The 23,784-nt window shown below is 35.4% G+C and overlaps 1 protein-coding gene across 2 annotated transcripts in view; it reads right to left on the minus strand.

Annotated features, from left to right (window-relative positions):
- Nucleotides 1-10,893: 10,893 nt before the first annotated feature.
- Nucleotides 10,894-23,784, minus strand: part of luzp2 (leucine zipper protein 2) — a 134,068-nt gene continuing 121,177 nt past the window's right edge. For both annotated transcript variants that reach the window (XM_067389420.1, XM_067389421.1), the window contains exons 10-12: nucleotides 17,337-17,441; nucleotides 12,885-12,956; nucleotides 10,894-11,106 (exon numbers count right to left, since the gene is read on the minus strand). In XM_067389420.1, coding sequence (XP_067245521.1) covers nucleotides 11,002-11,106; nucleotides 12,885-12,956; nucleotides 17,337-17,441 — 282 coding nt within the window. In that variant the 3' untranslated portion in view covers nucleotides 10,894-11,001. The remainder of the gene's footprint in view (nucleotides 11,107-12,884; nucleotides 12,957-17,336; nucleotides 17,442-23,784) is intronic.

A 23,784-nucleotide genomic window follows, 5' to 3' on the forward strand; every position in this document is an offset into this window, starting at 1 on the left:
ATTTTAAGTTTGACACCAGTTTGATTTGATAGAGACTCATAGTAACTTAAACAATTAATTTCTCATTTAATCTCCTTTAAGTTTTCATTTTTAGTAATAGGAGGTTAACACATTGGTAACAGTAACTATTGAAACTAGAAAAGATTTTTGTCAGAAATCATGATTACCATGGTAGATGCTGTTTACACATACAAACAGACAATTTTTCCAGTTCCAACAAAGTATTAATTTCCACAATTTGAGTATGCACATTTGTGTCCATGTTCAGATGTTTTTTTTTTTTTTTTTTTTTTTTTTTTAACAAACATGATATAAAGAGCAAAGAAACTTGCATAACAAAAGGTATATCAAGATTCTGGTGACGTCAAAAACGCAGCAAAACACACAGTTGCATATTGCATGATTTTGTAATTATGTCCTGGAGGACATTATTTAAATTTAGTTTTACATAATTGTAGGTGTCTCAAAAGAAAAAAACAGTGATGGTACTTGACTCATTCTGGTAAGATTACATTTTTGTGAAGAGAAGAAAAGGAGCGCATTAGCGATTATATAGCTCTAGTGCTGTAAAATAGCACATCTCTAATTTCTGTTCCACTCTCACGTCTCGAGCCTCTGGGACCTTGAGTGGCTCTTGTCAACCCTCCACAAGTCAGTGTTATTTGTAAGGTAAAACCCATCAGAAACCACTTTTAAACCAAATAATGATACCTGCTGTTTTTCCCACTCTCCCTGAATGACTTTAGAAGAGCACGATCTCCATTTACACCAAAGATAGGAAGAGAGAGATGTATTTCTCTGAAAGGGCAGATGCTGTTAGACAGATTAAACATCACACCATGCATCCTCTGTGTTTATTAAATCAACTCAGCTGGAGATAACAGTTTCAGCAGTGTTCTCCTGGACGACTCTTATTTCCTATACCATTTTCATTATCACATGATTCAGCTCCATAAAGAACTTTTCCAATTCATTGCTAACTGATCATATTAATTTGGTGGTGTGTATTCCAGGAAGACAATGCAAGCGGATGAACTGCTGATGACTTCAGAAATGCAGCAATAGGAATTATTATGATGTATGAAATTGCGGTCTACTGCCTAGTTTATACCTACACCCCAGAAAGTGATTCACTGCATGAGTTTCTGTTTATATAGGAACAGAAGATTCAGCTCCTGTCCTCTTATTAGGAAATGTGGAGAAAATAAAACCACCATAGTACATGAAAATTCCAAACACTCATTCCTAATACATTTATTACATGAAGAAAAAAATATGAATAATGTGATTTTAACACAATTCAACATGTATAGGTATTAATCAGTATTCAAACTGTGTCAGAGCTCTTGAGGGCGCCCCGGGCGCTAACTGAGAGGTAAACATCTAAAAAAAAAAATAATACAAAAAATAAAATGCATGTGGTGCACTTAGGCATGCTTAGAAATATCCAGAATTTGCTGAAGTATCACTACATTCTTGTATTCTTATATATACATATTATATTGTATTCTTTACATTTTTCCCTTGATTTTTCTTTTTTCTTTTCAATTTGAACAAAGTTACTCATTAACATTTGCTATTTTGAGACCAATCATGATAAAACTATCATATTAAACCCTACACTCAGATGTTGGCTACAGAAGTAAACAGTCGAATGAATAACTTACTGAAAGTTCATGTTATTCAAGGTTTTAGTACGTCTAAACTTGGAATACAAGTAATTAAAGGATTAGTCCACTTTTAAATACAATTTTCCTGATAATCTACTCTATTTAAGATGTTCATGTCTTTCTTTCATCAGTCGAAAAGAAATTAAGGTTTTTGATGAAAACATTCCAGGATTTTTCTCCTTATATTGGACTTCAATGGAGCCCAAACGGTTGAAGGTCAAAATTACAGTTTTAGTGCAGCTTCAAATACAAGACGATACAAGACGAGGAATAAGGGTCTTATTTAGCGAAACAATCAGTCGTTTTCGAAAAAAAATACAACTGTATATGATTAATAAACACAAATTATCGCCTTGCACGTTTCCGCTTTCTGCATTCTTCAAAACGCTTGCGCTTGTATGTCCTACGCCTTCTCTATTCTACTTACGAAACGAATGCAGCGCCAGTTTCGTTTTTTTCCTTAAGTAGAATAGGGAAGGCGTTGGACATACAGTGTAAGCGTTTTTAAGAAAACAGAAAGCGGATGAGTAAATTATCAGGAAAATTTTGTTTAAAAGTGGACTAATCCTTTAAGTAGTTTGAACTCAATTTCAACAAGTTACAAATCAGATGTTTATTTTCTGTTGCTTGGAACGATTTAAAAATGGCAAATTAATATTAGAATAATATCTAAAGGATCATGTGACACTGAAGACACTGAAGTAATTGGTAGATTGTAAGATGACAACGTTGTCAAAACGATCTCAATTCACATGGATGTTCAAAAATGACAAAAAACGCTTATTCTGTTGCCAGGCCAGTAGTTGGCGAACACGGAATACTTACGTGCATGACATCATCGTTTTCACAAATTCGTGTTTTTGTACTTTTGTAGCTTGGAGTAGCTTTGTAGCTTAACTCATTAACATTTACATTTACTATATTATATTATATTATATAATATATATATATATATATATATATATATATATATATATATATATATATATATATATATATATATATATATATATATATATATATATCAGTGGTGTGCAGTGGTGCTCTGAAATGAGGAGGCACATGTTTTTTTTTTATGAATCATTGTAAATTCATGTGCATTACTCTTAAAGTTGACAAATCTTCCTTGTTAAATGAACATTACTTTACAGTACATCAAAAAAAAAAGAAAAAAAGAAACCAAATACAACTCTATTTTGTAATTTTACATTGACAATGTAATGTTCTATTTATCAAAACCAAGTCAACCAAGTGTTTTAAGCATTTCTACATTCATTCCAAAATAATAACTAAAGGCAATAATAATTTAAACAATTTATTTTGTTTGTTTATTGCGGTTTTTCTTTTTAATTGTCAACCTAGAATATTTTGGATCATCAGTCATGCTCCATTAACACCGTCTGTCACAGACACGAATTGCATTTTTTATTTCACCAAGCTGATTGCACTAAAAAACCCCGCAGTCATCATGCTTTCAGTCCATTTCAAGTTTGATTTTGACGTAACATAAAGTAGTGATATATCTAACTGGGTGATCGGTTTACTTACTTTTCGATTAGTCTTCCGATTGACGCCAGCATTTGTTCAGTCAAACCTACGCGCGGAATGCGCACGTCAACGAGAGGCGGGATTTATCGCACAAACCAATCATATCCAATCATAACCAATTACATCCAATCATAGCGCGATGGAGACATCGCCTCCTCTCACGTGACTTTCCCCCATTCATTCTCAATTACCCCCCACAAAACCCACTGCACGCCGGGGTTCTGTTGATTTTCTATGACTCCTCTGTGTAACTTCACCTGCGGGTGTCGCTGTTGGGCAGTGTTCCTTAAGAAATACGCGTGACTTGCGCTCTTTTTAATGTCATAATTTGTAATATTTGTGTTGTTTTATATGTAATATGGATTATTTTCTCATCCTATTTTTTTGAGGAGGCACTGCCTCCCTTGCCTACTCGGAGGAAACGCCCCTGGTATATATATATATTATATATATATATATATATATATATATAGTAGTAATGGCAAAACATCTCACCCATCAGAAAGGAGCAGACATGTTTGTTGTAATGAGCAGCCTGCACTAACGGAGGAAGAGAAGGGCATGATGGGTAATTAGTGTGAGTATTTAATTAGGTTGTAGGCTTATATTGCTCTGAGTGCTATTTGGATGGTTTACATTGTTGACCTTTACAGCTTAAATTGACTTAAGCCACAACATCTCAAAAAATGATGGAGCCTAAAAGATGATGAATGATTTTAGTTAGGAGCAGCGCAAGTTGGCAGGCTTATGAATATTAATGCGAGTTTTGCTCTTTAAGATTAAACACCTTGAAATAGTTTGACATCGTCAAGCTGTGTGCATGTTATAAATCAATTAGCTGCAGGAGGTGTTTTGTCAATGTAGTTTCAATTCGAGTACAGCATACTATATCTGAGAGCATATTTCAGATTGTGGCCTACTGCCAATAATGACACTCACTCAACTGAAGGAGCAAAATCAATTTCTACTACATTTCATGGCAATCTATCATACTTTTTTAATAATCCAATATAGTTCAGCTAAGAGGTGATTAGTTAGAGTTATGTGTATAGATGTCATCATGTGCCGTGGTTAAAGATCTGATAATATAAAGTGCAACTGACATCTGAACTGCAGTTTGTTCCATAATCTAGTTCTAATACTGTAGCATTTACAAGTCTAGAGGTAATGCAAAAAAGCGCACTAGCTAAATGAAAAAGAACTAGTCCTAGAGTAGAAATGTGATGAGGTGAAAGATAATAGGTGAATAATTGTGTTTTTATGCACTGTGTGGGAGGCAGTGAGAAACTTTACTGCTAAGCCCCACAGCTGTTCACTGTAAAATCTGTCCTCGCAATGACTTTACGGCTGGCCCGCCGCCACGGTTTTATATCTGTGTGCACAGATTTGCACATCTCCCAGTAAAGTTTGTCTTAGCGTTGGCGTCACTGAACCGGCTGGGGCAGATACTGTTGTCATGAGAACTTCCTCCATCCTTGAGGAGTAGCTCGCCTCGAAATGAACTTAATGAATCATCTATCACTGTCCAGGTACAAAATAAAAGATGCTACTCATCGGTGTCATGTGTGGAAATGTTCGTAATTTTGCATCACCACACACAGAATGCGTAATACCACATCGCTGTTCTTATCTCCACATGTCAGATGAGATTTAAAAACCAGGCTGTTTCTGTTGGCTGTTGTTTCTATCTTAAGATACACCGTCTGCATAGTGTCCAAATGCATGTTTTTCTCTCTCTGTGTGTTTATGTGTGTGTTTGTCCGTGTAATTCTGCTTTTGGCAACCAGGAACGTTCATGAATCCTCTGGCACTGCGTCTCACAACTGGCCCAGATTCTTCAGCTTCCTTTTCTCCTCTGATGATGGCTGTTGCTGTTCCTGAAAACACTGTTTTACCTCCTCATAACTCTACGTGCAAAGAGCCAAACCACTAGAGTTGTCTGTATGCCAGTGCTTCCAGAGTGAGTTGAATAGAAGTATTGATGGAGCTATTAAAATCACTTTGAAGCTGCTGATGGGCTCTGTTTCCTACACCTTTTCCCTGACTTGAGTGGGTTACGAGGAGGGGAAAATTGGCTTTCTGAGCTGTAATTAGCCTATCAGAATGTTTTTTCTCGAATTCATCCAAACCCCATAAAAGTATTAGTGGAGGCTGAAGGCAAGAAAATGGTTGAAGTTTCCAAGATCAGACTAGAATGGCACATGTAGGACATGCGTCTTGTTTTCGCATTGTTATGCCTTCGCAGTATTTTCGCAGTTATGGCAGAACGATGCTTTTAATCACCAAAAGTTGTTGTTGGATTCAAAGACTGGAGTTAATATGCAAATCCAAAAAGAACAGCTCATTCCCCGTGCTGAATGAAGCACTTGACTTTGAAAAGTTTGTAACAAGTCAGCCTCTATTCGAAGCAAATGTAATCAGGCACATTCTGCCGCTCCGCAAGGCTTTTTCAGAGAGGCTGATATAAATCAGGTTTTGATCACGGCTCATTTTTATTTATAAGATCTTGTAGAGGCAAGTTTTTCAAGGGAAGACAACATCATATTTTTGGAAGCCACAGTGTAGCTACAGGTAAATTGGCTCTTCTCACAGATTTGTCACTATCGGCCTCATTTTCCTGTGTAGTGATCTGAGAGAGAGCGTGTAGTCCGTCAGGGCGCTTCAGACGCCGTCTTCTCCAGCTCAAACATTCATAAGGAACCTCTCTCTCTCTCTCTGGGATACACTTGGCAGGCTTTCCCTCAGAAGTTTTGATTATAATTGGCAAAGCAGCAAATGGCCTGAAATCATAATTTGCAGGTGGACGTTTCTACTGTCAGAGTGTTTTTGCCACGTCCGACTAGAGAAAAAGAAGCTGTTGCCTCATTAAAGGGGTCGTATTATGCTTTTTCACTTTTTGAACTGTAGTTAGTGTGTAATGTTGCTGTTTGAGTCAAGAACTACAACGAATGGCTCGTTTGATTTTTCCATGTGAAGTCACAATGTTACTTATTTAAATAATCCCGCCCACGGGATACACAAAAAAGGGCGAGGCCTGGCTGAGCTGGCTGGCTTTTTTTCTTTTTTTTTTTCTCCAAAACCCTTATGTTTGGCCTGTCTAAGGCGGATAAACTTAGAGTGGCTAAAATTTATTTTTTAACACTGTTTCTGAACACACTGTAAACCCTCGTTGGACTAACTCAAAATATATAGTTTTTAAGTAAGCAGAACTATCAAGATTCGAGTTTATAGTACTCATGCATGTTAATTGCTCCTAATAATAGCAAAATGTTATTTTGGATAGCAAAATGTTTTTTTTTTATTTTGAGTTTTTGCAAATCAAATGGGTTATGTACTCCAATGTAAACACTAAGGGCCCTATTTTAACGATCTAAACGCAAAGTGTAAAGCACACGGCGCAGGTGCACTCAGGTGTCCAAATCCACTTTTGCTATTTTAACGACAGAAAAACGGTGCGTGTGCCGGGGCGCATTTTTGAAATGGGTTGTCCCTATTCTCTTAATGAGTAATGGCCGTAACGTTCAATAAACCAATCAGAGTGTTATCTCCCATTCCCTTTAAGAGCGAGATGCGCTTGCGCCATGGCGGATTGCTATTTAGTCAGTTAATATATATGCGTGTGTATTGGCACGATTGTTCAACTAATTAGCCAATTTCGTTCATCATTATAAGTAGTAATAGACTGAATTGAAAATAGGTAGCCTAATTCTAATACACGCAATGACTATTCATAATTACATTTTTATATTTATGTAGCCTACACAATAATATTCTTTTACACTGTAATCTTTTTGTTTTTAATATTTGGCATGTTTGTGTGATGCGCATCCCTGTGTGTAATAAGCAAAGTCGACGCGCACTGTGGACGCGCCCAGAGGCGCAGTTTCTACCAACGCGCTCTAACAAAAAAATATTGCGCCATTGACTTTAGACCAGGTTTGAGTTGGTCTATGGCGCAGTCTATTTTCAGCCCCTTAAAATAGCAATGCGCCGGCAATGCGTCTGAACACACCTCTTTTTTACACCAGCCCATGGGCGCTCTAACTGGCGCAAATGCATTTACTAATTTAAGGACGTGGCGCTGAATGGGAAAACGCGAACGGCGCCGGACGCAAACTAGCAAACACACTTGCGCTGCGCCTTGTGTCGCATTGCGCTGGGTGTATTATAGGGCCCTAAGTGTCAGAACTCAAAGTTGAATGTGATTTTTTTTAAGTTAAGAAACTAACTTTAAGTAAGATTTTTATTTTGTACTCATACATTTTTATTGTTCTTAACTTTAAATATTTGAGTACACTAATTTACACATTTAACTTAAAATTATCAGGTTATCTCAGTGTAAATATTTTGCTAGCTATAACAAACTAATTCAGAAAATGCCAACTTGCTAATTTGCAAACATGTTAACAACAGCATGGTATAGCACTTACTGGATGAGTACAGCAACTTAAAACATGTAACTTACCTGCTATCAAACCAAGCCGCATGTGCCACTTCTCATCATTAACTCTCCAAAAACCCACATTAACAGAGACTCTAAATTAGCATAACAAAACATTAATCACTGATAAATCTACCACTTAACATTAATCTAGCACACAAAAAAACCCAAAAACATTATATAACACTTAATTTTAGAATTTACTCTCCCTTTCAAAGTGCCATTCGCAAAGCATGCTGGGAAACAGAAATCCCAGCCCAGTTTCAGTTAAGCTTAAGTTTGTCTAAATTAAAAGAAATTAGTTCATAAAACTCAAAACAATGAAACAGTTTGGTTTACTTGAAATATGTCAGTTCTGTGAAGAAAAAGAAAGTTCTAAATACTCATAAGTTAATTTAACTGAACTAATTTGTTTAATTTAAGTTTGTCCTACTCAAACCAATTAAGTATTTTGAGCGTTAGGGTTTACTAACCCCAATGTGCACTGCACATTTTACAGAGGATGGCTTTCAGAACACAAGAGTCCAGAGAGTTCAGTGTTAGTTTCTCCTGAAAGGGCAGTTCCCACTTTGTCATGACAATCAGTTGTTTATGGTTCACAACCTGTAAGTTTGTTTTATTATTTGCTGTTGTTTTCTATCAACAGTTCCAACCTTATGTTGTTGCAATGATGAAAACAACTTTTGGAAAATTAACCTAAGTTTTGTGATTGATTACTGTTTGTATCACCATGGTTTTCTAAAAAAATTCATGATTAAATGGTGAATAACATTGTATCTAAAATGTAGAAGAAAATTACAAAACAAAAAAACATCCTGTGAAATCCGTGCTTGAAATCCGTTCTGCACGATCCTCTTGTTCAGTAACATTTTCAGGGTCTGAATGAGGGTCAAATTGGTTTGAAATTGACACCATCCTTAATATTGATGAAACTCGTGGTTATGGTAAGGGGCGTGGCATTTCCTGATGATGCAAATCACAACACACTGGACCAGCTAACCAATCACAGTACATTTCCCATTTCGGAAGGCAGGATTTCACCGCAACAGGAACTAAATGATGCGTTCGAGCCAGACTGGGATGACAAAATATGTGAAAAATAATGCATTTTGGTAACACTTTACAATAAGGTTTATTAGTTAACATTAGTTAACAACATTAGTTAACTTGAACTAATAATGAACTGCACTTACACAGCATCTATTAATCTTTGTTAATTTCAACATTTACTAATACATTGTTAAAATCTTGGTAACAGTTAATGCACTGTGAACTAACATGAACAACTGTATTTTCATTAACTAAGGTTAACGAAGATTAGTAAATCCAGTAACAAATGTATTGCTCATGGTTAGTTCATGTTATTTAATACATTATCTAATATTTAACTAATGAACCTTATTGTAAAGAGTTACCTGCATTTTTTGAACAATCAAGCACAAAAACCTATTTTAGTACGCCCAAAAAACAAAATCAAGACTTCGTAAAATGGCATAATAGGACCCCTTTAAGTTTGTGCCTGTACTTTTTACACAGACATAAATGAGATCAAAACAACAACAACTACAAAATAGGAAGACAAAAGCCTTGATCAATTGTCATAATGTTTAAAGAACAAACATGTCAGCTTTAATTTCCAAGACAAAGCCAATGCTGTCACGTCAAGGCCTTTAAAAAAACAAAACAAAAACGACTCAATTCACCATAACTTCTAGTCTCTTGCTAGAATTTTTTTATGTCTTTCAGTAAAGTGTTTACATAAAAAAGAATAGAAACTTCAGCAGGGAAAAATTGTGGGCAGAGAGAGGAAGGACGGAGATCAAAGTCCAAAGGTCCATGAAAAGGCTAAGAACCAGAGCTTTGAAGTTATTATGATGTGCTGCTCACGTACAGGATACTCCAATGAGGACTTTCCCTTGATCCCGTGGGATCTAGGTTATTGACCTTGCACTTTAACGGTATAACAGGGCCTTTCTTGAAGCACCAGAGGTGTTAATTAAATGGAGCGGCGGAGTCAGGATGCAGGAAATGCACGGACAGTGATGAGTCTGTTGTTTTACTCCACAAATAACCATTTATTCTTCACACATTTAGCGAAAATCACGGTTTATTGTAAAGGACACAAGAAGGTAGAGAAACAGAGAGATGTAGCAGTAGATTAAGTACTCGGTGCATGGCACATCATTCTTAGGGAGACGACTCACTGTGAGTCGAGGTTTTCTCTTTAATTCTGGCACCAAAAGCTCCGAAATATTCAACAGTGATAGTTGGCCAGCCAACTTGAGCCTCGTAATATGGAGTAGGAGGAGTAAATTAATCTTTGCTACAACACGAGACAAACCGTACCTTCACTTAAAACAGTTCTTTTCAGAATTTTAGCTGAATTGGGATTGATTCTGTTTCTATTAGGGCTGCACAATTAATCGGAATAAAAAAGAAAATGCGATATGGCTTAGTGTGATTATCAAATATATATATATATATATATATATATATATATATATATATGATGGTTTAACATTTGAAACAGAAGAAATTAAGTTGTACTGTACAATAAAATAATAATTATTATTAATATATTTTTCTTAAATACTCTTAAATTAAATACTATTATAACAATAGTAATATTTCTAATTTTATTTAATATTTGTATTCAGTAATAATAATAATAATAATAATAGTAATAATTTTAAAAACATCACATTTATATCACAAATTATCAGAAAATTCACAATTCAATTTTTTCCCCAAATCGTGCAGCCCTATTTTGCTTTTAGGACATACGGTATTCAATAGTTCAATATTTTCAGAAGCTGCTTAGACAAAAGTTTGAATTTGACCTCATGTGTAAATTTACAGAACTCAAATGACCCCCAGCGTGACCTTTAACACTGAAATTCTGGTCTGCGGTGCCAGAAATAGTTCTTAATTACAAACAACACAAATTAAAGAACATTGTGTCCTCACTTTGGGAGAAAAAAGAAAGAAAGAAAGAATCAAAATAGATAGTGAACAAAAGAAAAAGTGAACAACCAGTACCATCGTAACCTTGTAAAATCAATATCTAAAACTCTATAATGCATGCCATACTATGCGGTTGTTGTATTTTTTATTTTTTTATTTTTATTAAGAAAGTTCAAAACAAATGTTGGGAATTTCTTTTTCTACATTAGCAGTGTTATTTTGTGTTTGTCGTTGTTTGTGTTTTCCTACAGTGTGTGTGTGTGTGTGTGTGTGTGTGTGTGTGTGTGTGCTTATAAGCTCAGTGAATGAAGAGGGGCTTAAACAGATATGACATCATTTTTACCATGCAGAAAATCTGCCAAGTCTTCCACTGTCCTTTTAGTTGTGTTTGTCCATTTGTGTCTTTTTTAGGTCTCCGTCTGTTTTCCCACTTTCCTCTGCTGTCCTTGCTTGGCCTTGTCCGATCTGCTCTGGGGTCTTGGACTGTAGAACAGAGATGAGAAGAGAAAAGAATACATGCATATCGTAGTGCAGCGGGGCACTGAAGTCTGGCACAAACAGAGCAGGTGATTAGACATTTACACCTTCCTCTCCATTTCCCCTGTCGCCGTCAGACTGACCTATAATTTGACAAAACCTGTCAGCGCTCGCTGCAGTGCTCAGGGCTGACACTGCTTAGCACCGGAGCAAATAGTTATCTTTGAAAGGGTGTGTGTACGTCTGTGCTTACTGCGTTGTGACAGATCACTTACATAACGGAGAATATGGAGGTTCAGAGATGCATTTGAATATATTATGCCAATTTTGGCAAATTTCTGCTCCGGGTGTGTGTTCACGGTGTGTGTGTTTGATACTCACTGCTGTGTGTGTGCACTTGGATGGGTGAAATGCAGAGTACAAAATGTGAGTATGTGACACGTGACTTTTTCACTTTCAAAATTTGCATTGGAGTCAAAAGGTCTGAGATCACATTGAAAATCTGGAATTGCTTTTTTTTTATTTTTTTTTTTTATAAAATTTAGTTTTATTTTAAACCAAGAAATATTGATGTACAGTAAAATTAATAAGAAATAATTGAGATTCTGCACATATTCTATTCTAGTATATTTTTTAAAATGCAATTCATTTCTGTGATGCAAAGCATCATTACGCCAATATTCAGTATCCTTCAGAAATCATTCTAATATGCTGATTTGCTGCTCAAGTAATATTTCTTATATTATCAATGTTGAAAACAGTTGTGCTGCTCTATATTTTTGTTGAAACCATGATACTTTTTTGGGATTATTTGATGACTAGAAAGTCAAAAGCATTTCTTTGAAATCAAAATCATTACAGAAGTCTTTACTGTCACTTTTGATCAATTTAATGTGTCCCTGCTGTTTAAATTAAGTTTAATCAAGTTTTGAATGATACTGTAATTTATAATGAAGAAATTGAAGTAATATATGTAAATGTATTTCATTAAAATAAGCACATTCACTTTCACAAGTTTCAGACCTTTGGACTCCATTGTAGATGCTACTTGGAATACTTGTATGGGAGTGGACAAAAAATATATAGGTTTTTTGTAATTAAATCATACACTCTAAAAAAGGCTGGGTTAAAAACAACTTAAGTTGGGTTGAAGATGGACAAACCCAGCCGTTGGGTTAAATGTTTGTCCAACATGCTGGGTGGTTTTATTTAACTCAACTATTGTTTAAAAATTACTGTATTGCTTGCTTAAAAAGAACCCAAAATAGGTTGGAAATTAAAAATCAGACACATAATTACTAGAGGCAACAATAACAATCATTAAACTTATTACTAAATGTTCATTTATTTAACATATTAATAAATGTTAATTTCCAACATATTTTGGGTTCATTTTAAGCAAGCAATACAGTAATTTTTTTAACAATAGTTGAGTTAAATAAAACTACCCAATGGCTGGGTTTGTCCATTTTCAACCCAACTTGGGTTGTTTTTAACCCAGCATTTTTTAAAGTGTAGTTTACCCCCCAACAAAATGGAAATAATTGACTTGTTTTTCTGCGGAACACAAAAGAAGATATTTTGAATTCCAATTACGCTTTGCTTTCATATGGGAAAAACTGTTGAATCATTCCTTTAAAATCTTCTTTTGATCATGTTCCACAGATGAACAAAAGTCATACCGGTTTGGAAAGATGTGAGGGTGAGTAACTGATGACAGAATTTGTATTTTTCGGCTGAACTCTCTCTTTAATTCGTTCAATAGGGCACATCAGAACACTCACTTGACTGTGTCCAAATGTCTTTTTCATCTCAGATGAACTCTCGGTCTGATTCTGGGAACAGTCTGCTCCCACCTGAAGATACAAAGAGAGACAGAAAAGAACATGTTCATTTATAAAGCAAACAAGATCATCTTATGATTTTTAAATCCAAGTCTTAAAAAAAAAAATACATCTTTGGCCACAATGGAACAGTGATACTGTGTAGGATATTATTGTTTGCTGTTTACATTTTCCACAAAAGCCCTGAGCTATGAGATTATACAATGTTGCATAGAAAACAGATTAATCATGTTACTCAAGGGATGGAGTATTTTAAGGAAATGTTTTATATGCTTGTTTCTAGGAGCTCTGAAACAAAGATGTTTAGAGTAACACATTAAATAGAAGTCTACAAGAGACTGTGTTTAACTGGAAAATACACCCTCATTTTTTTTATTCTGACAGGACAAACAACATGGAGGTTAAGTTAATGGAAGTGTTATAGAATGGTGCCAGCCAAAAATACAACTTTATATAGGCAGTAAAGAGTATCTAAAACTCTAGTATCTAGTATGCTTACAGAATGCACTGAAGCCAGCAGAGATAAACAAGTAGCAAATATCAGCACTGAAAAACTTAAATGTATATGCTTCTGGACCACTGTTGCCAACTATTTTCAATGGAAATAGCTAAAGCCTGTTCAAAAAGTCCCTAAAGTTCCTAAATATCGTCAATTAGCACATTCATAACATCATTACGTCATATTTGCATTCTGCCTAGTGTCAGTCCTTTACATATGTTTGCATTGTTGAGCTTAAGAAGTCTGCATTTATTTGATCAAAAAATAATAATAATAATAATAAAAAAAATTATATATATATATATATATATATATATATATATATATATATAATTTTTTTTATTATTATTATTTTTTTAATGTAATTTATTCTAGTGATGGCAAAGCTGAGCCTTCAGTGTCACATGATCCTTCAGAAATCATTCTAATATGATCTGCTCAAGACATTCCTTATTGTTAATGTGCTTAATTTTTTTGAAAACTGTGATACATTTCTTTTCCCAGATTTTTTGATTAATAGAAGTAAAATCAACATTTATTTGAAACAGAAATCTTTTGTAACATTATGCATCTGTAACTTTTGTTGTGCATGTCCCTTTAAATGCAAATGAGCTACTGATCCCAGCCCGCTTTCCAGAAGAGGGCGGAGCTTTACCAGCTCACGCATCGGTTGCTTAACAACAACAAAGCTGGAGAATCTCACACAGCTAAAATGAGGATTGTCAGTAACGGTGTTCAGCCTTACATTGTTCAAACCGGAGTCGACACTGATGGAGAGACTCAGGAAGAAGTTACAACTTTTAGACGTTTCTGAATGGTTAGTGGATAAATTTATGTAGTTGCTGTGGAGTTGATTCAACTCATCCACTAGTATGTGCCGTCATGTTAATTTTTTGTGCAAATCCAGCGTTGAATTGACTCTCGTTTCTGAAACACTCTACTACAACAACTCTTCCTCTTCTCTAAAGCAGCCCAACATTTCCTCATCCCCTTTGTTATGTATTTTCTGGGGCAGTCATCATTTAAAAAGCATTTAGAAAAAAATCGCTTTTTAAAAGGCATTTAAAAAGCGATTTCTGTAAAAGAAAATATCTCCCTTTGCATTGAACTTTGAGCGTCGTAACTTTGCAGATGTTGTTTATGCTCAAACAGCAACATTGCACACTAACTAAAGTTAAAAAAGTGAAATCATAATCAACCACCCCTTTAAAATGTAAAACTTACTGATAAAACTGTAGATTCTGCATTATTTTTATTATTTTATAATAATAAAATCTACAATAATGAAAAAAACTAACTTGTGGTTTTGTCTTCAAACACACACTAAACTCTATGCTAAATAACTTGATCTTTAGTAAGAGAGAACATTTAGCAGCATTCATAAATGATAAGATGGCAGTGGTGAGAAAGTCACACTAATGTGTTTTATCTCACTCACAGTCTCTCAGTTCAGTCTCAAGGCTCCGTCACACTGCTCTCATCAGTCAGTACCATCAGCAGGGTGAGAGCTGCTTCGGGAACATTTTCATTAGACAATCTTCATGGCATGTCATCTACCGAGGATGACACCTTCTCCCTGGGATCCCGTGTTTCTCTCTCTCTTTTTGTTTCCTGTCTCTTCTTCACGTGGCTATTTTCCCCTCTCACACACACGTTCAGCTAACACACAGCCACTTACTCACAATCACACACACACAATCCTGTCATTATAGTTGATAAGTGCATGTCAGCAGTCAGTGAGATGTATCTCGTCTAGCCTACAGTACTGTTCTCTGCTCTGCTGATTTCTGTGATGTTCCCAGTTCATATTCCCAGCACTGTCTCAAACCTTCCAGAATATAAGATCCAACATCATGTGTCAACTGATGACAACCGAAGATCAAGCAAGTTTGCTTTATGCTTACATAATGTATGAGGATTGTAATCTGTTTAATCTGCACAAAAGCTTTACCTCCAAAGATGACAAAGAAAGAGCATAATCATTTTGAGGCTATTTTTAGCTATCTTGGAGGCAATATATTACAGGAAAATCAGGTTAAATCCCCCAAACTTTTTTTTTATTTTTTTAAGCATACTCATTTTTATAGTATATTGATTGTGATGTAAACTTCATCACCAGCCATATTTTTCTAAACACGTGTACTCTGTATGCTCAGCTCACACATGCACATTGAACTTCTTTAGTGCTAATCAGCTTGTCCAAAAACTGGAAACCAGGGCTTTTTTTTTTTTTTTACAGTCAAAGAAAAAAAAAGGGGGAAAAAAGGATGATAAAGAACAGCAACAAAAAACTCAACATTACACAGCTAGATGACAAGCACTTGTGTGGCACGTCCTGATTTTGATGAGTTAGATCAACATATTTTGTTGATCCTGGAACAACATTCTAGTCTGAAAATTTAGTCTTAACCCTATTCCTACCCCTAAACCTAACCCTTCCCATAAGTTATCCCAAAAATCAGAGGGAAATGATTGATGAATAACACTTATGTAGAAGCACCAATTCATGATTTTAAGTCTAAACTTGACATAATCTGTAAACTTGTCCCTCAAATCTGACGTCAAATCAAATGTTGTTCCAGGATCAACAAAAATGTTGATCCTGGAACATGTTGAACTCAGCAAAATCAGGTTATGTCACTTGTGTGAGTGATTAATGTATGGCGGGTCAACATACACTTACATACCACGTATCACTGGTAGTTCCTATTGTGTTGAGTTAGACCCTACTCTGAAGTAGGAGTTAATTTAGACCTTTAAAAGGTGTACAATAAAATCGTTCCCATGTCCTGCGGTGCAAACACACCAAAAAGCAGGTATATCCAACCATAGTTATATGACTATAAAAATGTTCCTCCAGTGCAAAAGCCCCTCTCACTAGCCCAAAACGATACTGGCTCACCAAAGGCAGTGTATCCTCAAAACAACTGGATGAGAAAATAATCGATATTACAAATGTAAAACAATGCAAATATTACAATATTGACATTAAAAAGTGTAGAAGTCACTCATTTTTATAAAGTAACACTGTCCAAGGCTAAGTTACAGCGGAAGGCTAGCCTCCGCTCAGCTCATTGACTTTTAACAGACCCCCTAAAGTGTGAGTTTGATGGGGGTTAATTGAGAATGAATGGGTGAAAGTCACATGAAAGGAGGCAATTGCCTCCATCGCGCTATAATTGGATATGATCGGTTATGATTGGATATGATTGGTTCATGTGATAAATCCCGCCTCTTGTTTTCATGCGTGTTCTTGACTCTGCCCCAATGAAGACAATGATAATGTTAATGGGAAAACTAATTAAAAAGTAAGTAAAACAACTCAGCCACTGAGTAGGAAAATAAGATGAATTACAAAGAAAAAAGAAAAGAAAAGCTGAACATTAGTTCACAAATAATATTATTTTGGAATGAATGCAAAAATGTGTAAAAACACTTGATGACATTTATACTTGGTTTTAAATACATATAAAATGTGAGGACTTTGCCTCCTCGTTTTAAAACACCACCACACACCAATGCCAATGGTGTGATTTTGAGGCAGTTCTATGTGTTTTTAGCTGACCAATGGAAGGAGTGTTTAAAAAAATCTGTTTGAAAACAATCATTATTATTGGTGCCAAGAAGGGACAGAAATTACACACTTCACCCGTGACTAAACGGAGTGGCAATATTTTCTCATGGGTCCAACAGCAGCGGTTCAATATACCATTGATCAGGAGAAAACTGCTGAGCGAGGCCTCAAAGCTTATTCTTGAACGAAATTTAATGCAAAGTTGTAAATGATCTTAAATGGCTAAGGGATACACTGAGATGCAATGAACATAAGTCGCCCCATTTAGTCCAAAGGGTAAGGAAGTGGCCATTAGAGTATAAGGGCACTAAAGATTTACCTTCACCATCTGGCAGTCTTTCGGTCCTGTGCTCTCTCTCCTCATTACCGCACTGCTCACAGGCAATTTACTTGTTGTTGTGATCCGGGGAACTTTCGGGATGTCCTTAAGGAAGAGAGCATAAAGAAACAGAATGTTACGTTATGAAAGACACAAAGGAATAGATAGAGAAAGAAAAAGAGGAAAAACAAGAGAGTGCTGGGGTTAAATTCTCCAGACGGTTTATTATAAAACATAGACAATTTTCCACTTAGGTTCATTTGAAGTCAGTTGTCAACTCTCTCTCTCTCTCTCTCTCTCTGTTGTGATCTACGACTCTACTGTTCTGTTATTGTTTTCCATTCAGCAAAAGCTTTTATCTAAAGAGACTAACAGTAAATGGCATCTGTTCAGTAACAACATCAATAAAAATGCTAAGTATTTGGCTGGTTCTGTGTTTATAGAGATTTTATTAATAATAATAATAATAATAATAATAACAACGTGTGTTTACAATATCATAAGGTTGTACTATATATTATATATATATATATATATATATATATATATATATATATATATATATATATATATATATATATATATATATATATATATATATATATATATATATATATATATATATATATATATATATATATATATATATATATATATATATATATATATATATATATATATATATATATATATATATATATATATATATATATATAATACTTTTTCTTGAGAAGCAAATCTGCATATTAGAATGATTTCTGAAGGATCCTGAGACAATGGCTGCTGAAATCCAGCTTTGCATCACAGTAATAAATTATATTTTAAAATGCATTCAAATATTAAATGGTTATTTTAAAATGTAATCATTTTTCCACAATATAACTATTTTTACTACATCAAATAAATGCATCCTTGCAGCATGAGAGACTTCTTTCTACCCAAACTTTTGAACGGTAGTGTATCTTTAGAGAATTATTTTAGGGTTTTTTTCTTTCTTTCTTTTTTAGGGGAATGACATTTTGCCTGTAATAATAAAACTAATAGAAACTGATCATGTGATCAAATAATATATATTTGCATTATTAATCTTCAGATACTCAGAACCAGCAGGAAAATATGTCTCTGATTACCGTATACGTGCTGAAATCACGTCTCTGTGTAAATCGATGTAATTAGCGTAATTTAAAGAAAAAAAGCTCTGAGTGGAGAGAGGCTTCTAGAAAAGCTTTTCACACATCCTATCACTCATTTACTGAGCAAAGACAGATGAGATAAATACTACTACAGTAACAAACTTCATACAGTCTCTGAAGCGTCTCTCTGGAGGAGTAATGATATAACAATAATCAGCTTAGGGACTCTCTGCTCCTCCGAGTGAATGAAATGGAATATGACACACTTATTGCCTCCCCTTTGCAAATCGGCATGATATCCATAGAGGCCCAGTTTTTTAGTAAGCCAGTTTTGAACGCAGTCATTTGTTATCAATTCGAGTTCTCTTTATGTACTAAAACTTCCAGATTTTAAAGGAAAATGTGTATATACAATCAAATGACTATATGTTGCACAGGTACACAGTAGACAGGTAAAGATTTGCACATTTCACTTCAAGACAGATCCATGAATCTTGCATGGAGCCCTCAGAAGTCTTGATTTTACATCAGAAATATTGTGCTATATTTCAATTCAAAACAACTCTCATGAGAAAACCAACTGCATCAAGACAGAGCCGTCGGGCGACTGCTGTAAAGAGTTATTAAAATTAGGATTTGGTTTCTGAGTTACTTGTTCAAAACACCTGCTTTAATTAATCGGCTGGGCCTCTTTGGTTTAAGATGAGCTAATTAGCGGATGTTTGGTAGAAATACCTGCAGGGAAAGCAGTGGTATAAATATTTCGCTTCTCGGTTTGTTCAGATTGTCAGTTAATTAACTGTATTAAACTGTACATAGCGAATTAAGAGAGTTAACACGATCCATTTCCATGATTTCCATCGTCATCTCATCCAGTGTTCTGCTGTTGGCTTGAGACAGAGAGACCAAAACTTTTAGATATTTTGTCAATTTAATGCATTTACAAACTAGTCTTCAAAATTAGCCTGTTTACTTGTAATGTGACTTATTAAATACATAATTTAAAGATGATGTAATTTCTGCGCCACTACAGACACAGAATAGAATTGCTAAAATTTGCCATATGCTTTACCTTTAAAGGTGCCCTAGATTCAAAAATTTAATTTACCTTGGCATAGTTAAATAACAAGAGTTCAGTACATGGAAATGACATACAGTGAGTCTTAAACTCCATTGTTTCCTCCTTATATAAATCTCATTTGTTTAAAAGACCCCCGAAGAACAGGCGAATCTCAACATAACACCGACTGTTACGTAACAGTCAGGATCATTAATATGTACGCCCCCAATATTTGCATATGCCAGCCCATGTTCAAGGCATTAGACAAGGGCAGCCAGTATTAATGTCTGGATCTGTGCACAGCTGAATCATCAGACTAGGTAAGCTAGCAAGGACAATAGCAAAAAATGGCAGATGGAGCGATAATAACTGACATGATCCATGATATCATGATATTTTTAGTGATATTTGTGAATTTACTTTCTAAATGTTTCGTTAGCATGTTGCTAATGTACTGTTAAATGTGGTTAAAGTTACCATTGTTTCTTACTGTATTCACGGAGACAAGAGAGCCATCGCTATTTTCATTTTTTAAACACTTGCAGTCTGTATAATTCATGAACACAACTTCATTCTTTATAAATCTCTCCAACAGTGTAGCATTAGCCGTTAGCTACGGAGCATAGCCTCAAACTCATTCAGAATCAATGTAAACATCAAAATAAACACTGTACTTACGCGATTAGACATGCTGCATGAAGAACACTTTATAAAGATCCATTTTGAGGGTTATATTAGCTGTTTGAACTTTTTTTATGTTGTTTAAGGCAAGCGCGAGCTCTTGGGGCGTGGAGCACCAGATTTAAAGGGCCACACACCCTGAATCGAATTTCTAATTATGCCCCAAAATAGGCAGTTAAAAAAATGAATTAAAAAAAATCTATGGGGTATTTTGAGCTGAAACTTCACAGACACATTCAGGGGACACCTTAGACTTATATTACATCTTTTTTAAAAAAAATTCTAAGTAATTTCCAGATAACATATTTGGTATGCCATACATACACATAAATACAGCAGCAGCAGCAACAACAACAACAACAATCAGCAGCAATCTGAGGTCTGTCTCGAGAGGCAGGCTAAGTGGCTTCCCAATTACGTTTCAGTTTAGTTTGTGCAAACTCTGGTTTTGAAGTTAGATTTTTTTTTTTTTTTTTTACATTACGATCATAACAAATGCTGCATGACCAAACCGGTTTTGTTCAGGGAACGATATTGTGGTAACACTTTATAATAAGATTTAATTTAACTTTAGATAACTACATTAGCTAACATGAACTAACAATGAAATGACTTGTAAAGCATGTAGTTAAAGATGCAGTAAGTGATTTCTGAGAAACACTATTGATATTTGATATCATGCCAAACAAACACGCCCCTCCCTTCATTGCTCCACCCCCAAAAGGCACAAACACGCAATTCAAGAGTGGATCTCTCTTTAAAGGTGCCATTGATCGTTTTTTTTTACAAGATGTAATATAAGTCTAAGGTGTCCCCTGAATGTGTCTGCAGTTTCAGCTCAAAATACCCCATAGATTTTTTTTTAATAAATATTTTTAACTGCCTATTTTGCGGCATAATTAGAAATGCGCCGATTCAGGCTGCGGCCCCTTTAATTGCTCACGTTCTCCGCCCCCTCCCGAGCTCTCAACTATAATACGGTGCATAAACAAAGTTTACACAGCTTATATAACCCTCAAAATGGATCTTTACAAAGTGTTCGTCAGGCATGCTGCATGCATACATCGGATTATGTGAGTATTGTATTTATTTGGATATTTGATTCTGAATGAGTTTGAGGCTATATGCTCCATGGCTAACGGCTAATGCTACACTGTTGGAGAGATTATAAAGAATGAAGTTGTGTTTATGAATTATACAGACTGCAAGTGTTTAATAATGAAAATAGCGACGGATCCTGTCTCCGTGAATACAGTAATAAACGATGGTATCTAAAAATATCATGTTATCATGAATCATGTCAGTTATTATTGCTCCATCTGCCATTTTTCGCTGTTGTTCTTGCTTGCTTACCTAGTCTGATGATTCAGCTGTGCACAGATCCAGACGTTAATACTGGCTGCCCTTGTCTAATGCCTTGAACATGAGCTGGCATATGCAAATATTGGGGGCGTACATATTAATGATCCCTGTTACGTAACAGTCGGTGTTATGTTGAGATTCTCCTGTCCTTCGGAGGTCTTTTAAACAAATGAGATTTATATAAGGAGGAGGAAACAATGGAGTTTGAGACTCACTGTATGTCATTTCCATGTACTGAACTCTTGTTATTCAACTATGCCACGATAAATTAATTTTTTAATTCTAGGGCACCTTTAACATAGCTGAAGACAAGCAAAATAATGCTTTGCCAAGAAAAATAAAGGTAAGATGGTGAATGAACGACAAGGAAGAACAAAAAATTAACATACAGTACACAAGAGTATATACAAGCAGAGTTGGTTGTTATTCGCCTGCAGCTCCAGACAAACAATGACACTCAAAACTGTTCAGTTATAGACATTACAACAACAACAACATGTAGCAAAACCAATGTTACTCATGTATGGAGAAGAAACAACACAACCTCAAAATCCATTTTCAAGCCTTCTCGCTTGGGTCTCTCCAGTGCTGGAAAGCTTTTCTAATATTAACGCAGGTCCTAAAGCTCTTGCCTGATCATAACCCTTTTTCCAGTGATATTCCTCTGAGCTTTTCTCTTTTGTAATGTCTTTCAGCCATCTCTTTTTCTACAGTCTTTCTTCAAATCTTGCTCACTCTCTCTCCTTCCCCAATCATGAGTTGAGACGCCCCCTACGGCTGATTAGCTCACTCTCTTTCCTCCCTCACCACAAGGACACGCCCCCTACTGCTGATTGGCTAACAACTAAGCTTTTATGCTTCTTGTGGACCTATATAAATGATCAACTTCTTAAATTCATTTGCATTAATACGTGGACAATGATATTTTGATCTAAATAATCTACTTCACATACGCGTATTTGCTAACAGGCAAACAGCACAAAAAACATTAATGTTGCAATTTAACAAGCTAGCACACAGCATCCATCAACGGCTGTTAAATATGAAGCGACTCTCATTTAAAACTGGCTGTTTGTTAAACCCTCACGCTGATGAATTTTTCAGCAGCAGGGACTAGTGTGCACTGGCTGACAGTATAGGTTCTGCACGGCTGTTTGGAAAGGATTAAGGCTCATTATGTTCCCAACAGTTGATGAATAGGGACTGTAATGAAATGCTGAATGGGACACTGTAAGGAGGACCAAATGTCTTTTCCTCATCCACTTAATTTGAGTGGAAGAAAATGATTTGCACTTGAGAGAAAACCTTATTTTACAATGACATATTTAATCTCAAGAGAACACATCTTGACTTTTCAGAGCTGAGGTTTGTGTCTGGTTTCCAATTAAAGTCTTGCTGAAAAGCTCAAGGTGAAACACTTTAGATAAAGATTTTAACAAAATTAAACAAATGTGATTATATGCAAAGATACTGCATCTTTTTTCACTTTCATGTCTTTATGAGTGCTTAATAATAATACATTTTGAATGCCATGTCCAAAGTTCAGTGTCTTACTAACTTCTACTTACATTAAATAAGCTTATTTGGAGAATAAAGCTGAAGGCTAAAGCCTTGTTTTATGAGGTCTTTTGATGTTCTCTAATATGGTTCTTCTGAGACCTCGCTTACGGACAAGAGTATTGGAGCGTAATCAAAAAGCACTGCTCTGTCCTCTGGGTAGTGAATATAAGCATTGAGATTCTTAGCAACACTTCTCACTGAGGCTGAGAGCTTTTGCGTCATCTAGGGAAAAATAGACACAGATTCTCCCACACTGTCTGCTAAATAAATCAAGCACTGTTAAGTACTGTATGCACTGAAAGAGCTGTTACTGAACAGTTTGGATGACAGTATGTCTTTTGTAGATTATGACATTTAACCCTAAGATTATAGTGTTGCGTCAGAGTAACAAACCTCTTTTTTCACTTTACAATCACACTATGCATATGAGATGACAATACAATTGTTAAAGGTGCCATAGAACTTATTTTTAAAAGATGTAATATAAGTCTAAGGTGTCCCCTGAATGTGTCTGTGAAATTTCAGCTCAAAATACCCCATAGATTTATTAATTTTATTAACTGCCTATTTTGGGGCATCATTAAATATGAGCCTATTCAGGCTGCAGCCCCTTTAATTCCTCACGCTCCCCGCCCACGGAGCTCGTGCTTGC

Source organism: Chanodichthys erythropterus, chromosome 7 (genome assembly GCF_024489055.1).
Source record: "Chanodichthys erythropterus isolate Z2021 chromosome 7, ASM2448905v1, whole genome shotgun sequence".
Classification (NCBI taxonomy): domain Eukaryota; kingdom Metazoa; phylum Chordata; class Actinopteri; order Cypriniformes; family Xenocyprididae; genus Chanodichthys; species Chanodichthys erythropterus.